The sequence below is a fragment of the Hibiscus syriacus genome, unplaced genomic scaffold, assembly GCF_006381635.1.
Source record: "Hibiscus syriacus cultivar Baekdansim isolate YM2019G1 unplaced genomic scaffold, ASM638163v2 tig00116994_pilon, whole genome shotgun sequence".
NCBI lineage: Eukaryota > Viridiplantae > Streptophyta > Magnoliopsida > Malvales > Malvaceae > Hibiscus > Hibiscus syriacus.
This window is the reverse complement of record NW_024063510.1, coordinates 289454-298595: the sequence shown is the minus strand read 5'-3', so window position 1 is coordinate 298595 and position 9142 is coordinate 289454. Positions and strand designations below refer to the sequence as shown.

Below are 9142 nucleotides of genomic sequence, written 5' to 3'. Positions count from 1 at the left end.
TATCATTATCAAATTTAAGCTTAGGCAACCCTCGGACTAAATCACCTTGAATTACCCGTTGCAAAACACTCATACTAGCATGTCCTAGTCTCCTATGCCATAACCAACAATCATGTTCATCCTTAGCAACTAGGCACAAATTAGTCATATCAATAGAATCTAAATGCACCATGTATATGTTTCCTATTCTATGACCAACAAGCATAATCCGATTAGATGCAATGTCAATGACTTTACAACCATTAATATCAAACATGACATTGAATCCTTTATCAACAAATTGACTAATACTCAATAGATTATGCTTTAATCCACTCACATATAAAACATTCTTAATTTGTATGGAAAAGGTATTACCAATAGTACCAATACCTTCAATGTGACCTTTTGAATCATCACCAAAAGTCACTTCTCCTTCATTTTTGGCGTTAAGCTTAATGAACCAGCTTTTGTCTCTGGCCATGTGTCTTGAGCATCCACTATCAAGGTACCATGAGTTTGAATTTGTTTCCTGTGCCTTGTAGCAATGCTCCTTTTCCTAGGTACCCAAATTCTTTTGGGTTCATATTCATTAGTTTCCAAAATCCTAGTCCCTTTAGGTATCCATTTATGTAGGATATCCTTATCTTTAGTAGTAATGAGCTCCTTAGGAACCCATATACTTCTAACAATTTTTCTATTAGAGGTTTTTTGGGGTCCTCTGTGATTGTAGTTTTTAAAACTTTTCTAACAAAGTTGGATTTTGAATTTTCTCCACTTTCAAAACGTTTTGTTCCAACTTTATCAAAAGAAGCTTTAAGATCATCAATTTTCTTTTGATGATCATCATTGACCTTTGAAAGTAAATTTTGCAAATCTAATTTTTTCTTTTCAAACTCTTCTAGTTTGATTTACAATTCTTTGATTTTACTTTCAAGATCGTTATTGGTTTTGGATATGAGTTTATTTTCATTTTTCAATTTTGAAACATCATTTTTATATTTTAAAAACAATTTCTCATAATCCGAAGCCAACCCATTATATTCCTCTAATAGCTCATCATAGGATAAATCATCAAAGTCAGATGAGTTAGAGGTTACCTTAGAATCTTCCCCGAATGCCATTAAGCACAGGTTTGCTACTTCTTGTTCCTCTTCATCGAAACCTTCTTCATCGCTCCATGTAGCCACATGAGCCTTTTGCTTATTCTTTGATTGACCCTTTCTCTTCAATTATGGGCAATCATATTTGACATGCCCCGGCTTTTTACATTCATAGCAAATGATCGAGTCCTTCTCTTTTGGTTCATTTTTGAGGCCTTCATTTCGTTTGAATTTTCTTCATCGGTAAGGTCTCATCATTTTTCTGAACCGTTTGGCAAACAATGCCATTTCCTCATCATCGTCATCTTCATCCGAATCACTCTTATTTTTTGTGGATTTGAGAGCAACTCCAATGTTTTTCTTCTTCTCCTTCTCCTTTGGTGTCTCTTCAATCTTATCAAGGTCCACCTCATCTTCAAGCATCATTTCATGAGTGAGGAGTGAACCGATTAGCTCTTCAAGAGTTAAGGATGTTAGATCCTTAGACTCGATGATTGCCGCCTTCTTTGATTGCCACGACTTTGGGATGGAGTAGACTAACTTCCTCACAAGCTTTTCATTTGAAATGATCTCTCCATATGATTTGAGACTATTGACAATCATTGAGAATCTATCCGTCATAGCTTTGATATCTTCATTTGGTTTCATCATGAAATTTTCATAGCTATGCGTTAGAATACTAATTTTAGATTTCTTTACCTCATCGGTACCTTCATGAGTGACTTGAAGTTTGTCCCATATTTCTTTGGCGGTTGTACAAGATGAAACTCTTCCGTATTCATTTGGTCCAAGAGCACAAAATATGATATGGATGGCTTTGGAGTTGAGCTGGAACATTTTTGTTTCTCCTTCACTCTATAATCTTGGATGAGTGAGAGGCTTGAAGTATCATTCTTCTACGACATTCCATGCTCCCATGTCACTTGTTTGAATGAAGTACATCATCCTATTTTTCCAATAGGCATAATTAGCCCCATTGAAGAAAGGAGGCTTGTTGACGGGCATCGAATCGAGACCGGAGTCGAAGTTTGAAGTAGAGGCCATTGATGACTTTGATTATCGATGTAACTCTTCCCGAATCGACTCAAGAGGCGATTAAACCTTCAAATGAGTTAGGCTCTGATGCCAATTGTTGAGTTAATCGATTGACGGAATCGGCCAAGAGGGGGGTGAATTGGCAATAAAAATTTTGGTGGAAGCTTTTGCAGAAAATTGAAAGAAATTGCACAGTGATTTAGAGTGGTTCGACTTTATCAACCAAAGTCTACGTCCACTACCTTAGCTATCCACACTAAGGATTTTCCACAAATTCACTAATTTACACTAAGGATTTTCCACAAATTCACTAATTTGTCTTTCTTTTGAGGATAAAGAGTAACCTTACAAACCCTCAAGAATTATACCCCAAATTCTTGAGAACACTCTCTCCCAAAGAGAACAATACAATTTTGCAAACTTACAAGGAAATCCTCACAAGGTAGATTGTTTGCACAATTCTAGAACAAAGAAAAGAACACTCAAGAATGAATACAATTGAGCACAATAAGTGTTCTTGAAAGCAAAATGAATATTGAATGAAAAATAGGCTTGAAATGCTCAAACTTGAGGTTTGATGCTTTCTCTTTGATTCTCTCTTGATTCTAGTTGCTTGATGTTTTCTTGTTCTTGATCAATGGCTTCTAAGCTTGCTTAAATACACCTTGAATCACTTCTGAAAGTTGGGGATCATTAATGAAGATAATATAGCCGTTTTAGTGTGAAATCAATTAATAAAACAATTTGGAGCGTGGGGGGAATCGGTACCCCTTAAGGGGAATCGGTTCCCTAAGTGTAAAATTCAAATATTTCGACCGTTACACAAAGGGGAATCGGTTTCTTCCGAGCATACTAGAATTCATGGAGCCAAACCATTCAGGGGAATCGGTACCCCTTGGGGGGAATCGATTCCCTCTGAGTAATCTGGAATTTTTGGCTTTGAAATGGTTTGAAATACTTTGTAAAATTGTTTTGAAATTGTTTTAAGATTAAAACTTAATTTTACACTTGAGTAAAGATTAAAAATGATTTTTGAAAGATTTAGAGTAATGTTTTGATATTCGAATAATTATATCGAATCTACATTGAAAATCATTTGGAAAATCTTAAAATTCATTTATCTTAATTTGTTATATCGAAATATTAAAATGTATTCAACACACTCGTACTCATATACATTATGATTCCATTGCTTCAGATTCATGAACTCTTGCTTCATTTGACGAACAAATTGATCTCCGATGTACTTATGCTTAAATTCTTCTAAAAACAATGACCAAGTTACTTGGGTGTTAGACATCCTCAATGTAATATTGGTCCACCAGATCCTTGCTTGTCCTCTCAACAAGGAAATTACTCCATCCAGCTTCTCAGCATCGGAACAATGAAGTCCCGTAAGCATGAACTTCACGTCATTAAGCCAAAGGTCCGCAGTAACAGGACCTTCATCGGCTTCCCCTCTAAACTCTGGAGCTCCTAATCCTTTCAACTCTTTCGCAACATTCATTTTTAGAGTTGAAGTAACAGGAGGTTGGAAACGCGTCAATACCGCGTCTAACGTCCTAAAGAATACATCTTGATCATTTACAGGCATTCCAGAGGATGTCTGTTCTTCACTCTGCCTGGCCAGGGCAGGTGAATTACTACTTTCAGCGGATCTATCATCTCCCACTTCATTCCTAGAACTACCTCATCCGGACATCTATAAAAATACAACCATATAGTTCTATTAGCAAAACAACATACTTACTATTCCATCAGATCAGAAGTTTCCACTATTTTGTTGGTATGTATACATTATCAAACACTCTAGACTCCGGTTTATGCGTAGAATCGACTAAATCGTAGATCTGATACTATTAAATGTAACACCCCTAACTCATATTCGACCCGAATACAAGTCCGAGATGTCACATTGACTTTTCAAACTTTGATTCTTAAAGAAAAATCCCGGGAATTTAAAACTTTCATTAAAACAAAATACTTTAATTTACATAAAAGAGACCACTTAATACAAAATCGATCAGAGCATTCGTAATTAACCATTTATTACATACCAACACTTTATACACAACAAAATACCTACTTTGTCAATTACTTCTGATCTGATTTCTTAGTAATGTTGTTGTCCGTGCCACTGCTATTCTGAATCTTCTTATTTCTTGGTACCTACTTGTAAATCACTTACATGCTAAGTCATAGACTTAGTGAGACAATAAATGAATATGCAACAATATCTTCATGAATATGCATTCTTACCATTTTCTTCATGACATTTCAATATGCATGTATCTATTACACAATAACATATATAATCATATCATGCATGTACAAAACTTACCTTCTTGTACCACTTTCACTTTACTTTGTATTTCAATTGCCCATGTATATTATTGAGAATAGAGGTATGTGAGTGCATTGAGGTTGTGCACTAATGCTGTCACCACAGCTCGTATCAATTCCCTCATGGGGCACCGAACCTTAGTTCAGTATTCGTCCCGAAGGACTGTCATATATGTCCCGTAGGACCATTACATCCCGAAGGACTACGTCCCGAAGGACTATTATACCCTCGACTCTTGGCATGCCAATTACACCTATAGTTCTCATATCGTATACTATGGGCATTATTCTTATATTTCATATGTTCATGTACTCATGTCATTTCTCTTGTGATCATGTAGCTCATGTCATCTCTCTTGTGATCATGTAGCTCATGTCATGATCTCATATCACATATCATATCACATGTGTATTTGAATCTATTCATATATATACATCACTTATCCAATCACATGAACATATATATGCCTTATGCATGTATTACAATAATTATCATGTATGCATGTTCACAACTATTGTACTATGAAAATCAATATAGGAATTAGACTTATCACAAGTCTTATTCCATTATACTATACATATAATATGCACTCACCTTATCTTTGCTTTGATTCGATTCTAATCCTTTGATCGTTCCGGAATAAGCTTACTTTTAGTAATCTACATAATCACACATGGATCTATATCAGTATTATAGCTAATATACTTTAATGGTTCACTCTTAGATTAAGATAAATGCCAATTTCCTCTTTTAATGAAGGTATGCATCGATGCACTACTTGTGCATCGGTGCATAAATTGCATTCGATGTTTTATTATTAATGGGATGCATCGATGCATGCCTTATGCATCGATGTACTAATTGCATTCGATATTTTTATTTTAAAAGAGTGCATCGATCCACTACCCGTGCATCGATACACCTTCAAACACTTTCTGGGTTTTAACCTTGATGCATCGATGCACTATGAATATGCATCGATGCACTCTGCCCAGAATCCTCTTTTTGAACCCGAAAATTTATTCATTTTGGATTAAATCCTTCATGTTTAATCCTATTTTTCATTCTTAACTATAGTACACATCCTTAAACCAATTTATACTCATTTATTTCATCTAAAACCTCCAAATTCTATCCTTCATATGTAATTCAAGAATTACATCAATAATTCAACATGTTTGAATTCCGCTTTTAACACTTCGTATATCTTAACTAGATTGATGACAAGTCAAATTTAACTTTCAATTCTAGTTATGAACTCTATTCCAAGATTTCATTTAAGAACTTCAAATCTTAAATCTCTCCTAACTCCATCATCATTTGATGTTAAGATAACTTAAGCTTTCCTTAAGCTTAGTTATCATCTAATAATCAAAACCCAATATTAAATTTAACAAGAAACTCAATAATCAGAAATCTTACCTTTGCTTTGGTTCACACGCACAAGGAAGAAAGAAGAAGAAGAGAACTCTGGAAGTCTTGGGTGTTTTCTCCCCTTCCACCCACGTGTATCCTTATATACATACTTATCTCTTCTTTAATTATTTTTCCTTGCAATTACTCTATTGTCCTTTCATTCCTTCTTCCTTTCAATTCCATCCTACACAATAATTTACATATAAATCTTTATACTATTCATTCATTTTATTTTAACCACCAAATTCTGAGACTTTACAATTTAGTCACTAACTCGGTATTGAGGATGTTACATATCATACTTCATTGTTGCCATAATCTTGAACCCGAAGCTCCGATACCAGTTTGTTAGGAATTTGAGAGTGAAAAAATAACCAAAACGATATCGACCAAAACAAGACATGCACAAGGAGATGAGATTTAATGTGGTTCATCCGTGCTTACCTCCACGGGCGAGATGAACAACAATCCACTACAAAATGTAGAGAACACGAAGAGTACAAATACATGATATCATATGTACCCCAAAACCCGATATAGATACTAAAACCCAATATATCCCAAAACACTCTTCCAATATCCCTTCAAAATTATATCTGCAACATAAGCCCCAAAAGTTGCAGGATCTCAAAAAATAATTACATCTCTCCAAAATAATTTTATCTCACACTACCCTAAAGGCTAATACATAATCTCTATTTATAGAGCATAATCTTTATTTATAATATTTATTTATAGAGACAAATACTTGGTCACCAAGAATTCTTATTTAATAAGAATTCTTACCTAAAACAAATATTACTTTATTAAATAAACCTAACTACCAATTAATCTTTAATCGCTCAAATTATAATAAAAATCCAACTTAATTACCAATTATAATTTAGGTTAAAATAAATATAACAATTTCTATGTCATTCTTTTCTTTTGACTCGTGACTTCAGTGGTAAAAGTAAATGTTATTCTTTCTAAAGGTTTTGAGTTTAAGCAGCTGTGTTTGAAAGATGTGTATACATTATAAATGATTAAATTTTTTTTGAACAAATACTACCTTATGATCACTTATAACTATTAAAAAATAAAAACCAAAAAATTTGGTGGCAATTATTGATCAAACGATGGAAGGAATCGATTGTGGCAATGAAAAAGAAAAGGCGTTCTTTTAAAGAAAGGAATGAGAAAATACGAATACGTGAAACTCACACATGAAAGATAAACTTATTGCTAAGAAATTCATAAACTCTCTAGTTAATTATTTTAAAGTATTTTAATTGTTATATGGTTGAAATGACTCGTGATAATATCAAATCGGTTCAATTGTTTTGGATACATCATCATTTAATGATTTAATGATATTATCCTCATAATGGTAGAACACAAAAGTTAAAGGTATACTAACATTTAGAAAGAAGAAGCATTGGAGTGGTCTCAGTAATTAAATTTTTTTATAACTCGAGTTTAAACAATGTAATCTATACGTATGCATGAGTTTAGATCTAGATATTTTCAAAATATAAAGAGTAAATGTATCACATTAGAATATTCGATAAAGTACAGGGGCATTTGTAGAATTATACTATTAGATGTATAAGAAGCATTAGACCTCACAATCATATCATAATTAGGGAAGGGTATGGACCTAAACTCGGCTAGTTATGATCTAATATGATCCGATCGAATTGATTTTTTTTAAAATATAAATTTAAATTGAGGGTAGAAAATATTCGATCTGAAAAAAAATATAATTTTACTTTATATATTTAAAAATAATATAATAATATCCTTTTTATATATTAATTTTTCAATTAGATTTTTATTTTTAATGAATAAAAATAATATTTTTATTATTTTGTTTCATATTTGATTAATTTTTAATTTTATCTCAAAAATCTAGTTGGATTCAAATTGGATAGAGAATATATATTTTTTTGACTTGAATGAAAAGTATAAAATTTTCAAACCAGATCTGATCGGCCTAAACCGACCCGTGCCCATCCACCCATCCCCAGTCCCCACCGTCACTTGTAATTCTTTATTTCTTCTAACATTTTCCCCCACGCCTTTTCCCATCGTCTTCGTATACGATATTCTCGATTCTTCTTCTTTCTCCATCCCCATATCAAAGCCTTTGAAAAAAAGTCAAGCCTTTAAACTTCAATCCGAAAAAATGACGAACTACGGCACAATCCCAACTTCCTCGTCGGCGGGACCGTCGGCGAACATCGAATACCTATCTCGAGCGAAAGAAAGAATCAAAGAAGGGCTCGCAGATCGCCGTCCATGGAAACTTATGTTCAACATCCGCTCCTTCAACTTCCCCGGAAGCCTATCCGAAGCTATTTCCCGGGTCAGAAGTAACGTTTCTTACTTCACCATGAACTACGCCATGATCGTGCTTTTCATCCTTTTCCTCAGCCTTTTATGGCACCCCATCTCGCTCATAGTCTTCGTGGCCATGATGGCAGCTTGGTTGTTCCTGTACTTCCTGCGGGACGAGCCTTTAGCTGTTTTCCGGCGTACCGTCAGCGACCGCGTGGTGCTGGTCGTTCTCGGGGTTTTGACGATCGTTTTCTTGCTGTTGACGGATGCCACGCCCAATATTTTGTGGTCGCTTTTGGCTGGCGTGGTTGTCGTTTTGGTCCACGCTTCGTTCAGGAGGACCGACGATTTGTATGATGAGGAATCTGCTGGCTTGGCATCATCTTCATAATTCTGGGTTTCTTTCTTTCTTTCTTTTGATGGCTATTCTTTGTGTGGTTTTAGATTAAGTTCTTATTGGTGAAAGTATAGTTTCGTTTGTTTCATTGTCTTGTTCAATTGAATGGGGTTTATTTCTTGTTTAACGCTGTTGAATGCATGAATCGTAATCGGCTGCAAGGTTTGCAGTTTGCAAGCAGCTTTGACTTTGAACGGCGGATGAGTCCCGAGTAGCGATGGACATTTGAGTTTTGATTCGATGAGTTTTTAATTCGGTATAATCTATCAAATTTTTATTTTAAACATTTGAGCTTGTGTTAGATGCTTTTAAAAGGTAGAATAGGGTAAAAATAATAAAATATTTAATTTTTATATCATATTTGGATCGACTAAAAGATGAGGGAATCTATTGTTAAGGGTTGAGGTAGATACCAAATCAAGATTGAATATTAAATAATTGAAGGGGCTGAAAGTGAGGCCTAAACAAATTGAAAAGCCGAGGAGAAAGGGGTCCTCATGAATAATGATCTCGACATTGGCAAAAGCTGGATGCACATGGATATGGTGG

General features: G+C 34.5%; 1 protein-coding gene across 1 annotated transcript; it reads left to right on the top strand.

Moving 5' to 3' along the window:
- Window positions 1–7913: 7913 nt before the first annotated feature.
- Window positions 7914–8826, top strand: LOC120193265 (PRA1 family protein F3-like). Its single transcript, XM_039195804.1, has one exon. It carries the CDS (start codon window positions 8045–8047, stop codon window positions 8585–8587), a length of 543 nt encoding a protein of 180 aa, XP_039051735.1. The 5' UTR covers window positions 7914–8044; the 3' UTR covers window positions 8588–8826.
- The last annotated feature ends 316 nt before the right edge of the window (window positions 8827–9142 follow it).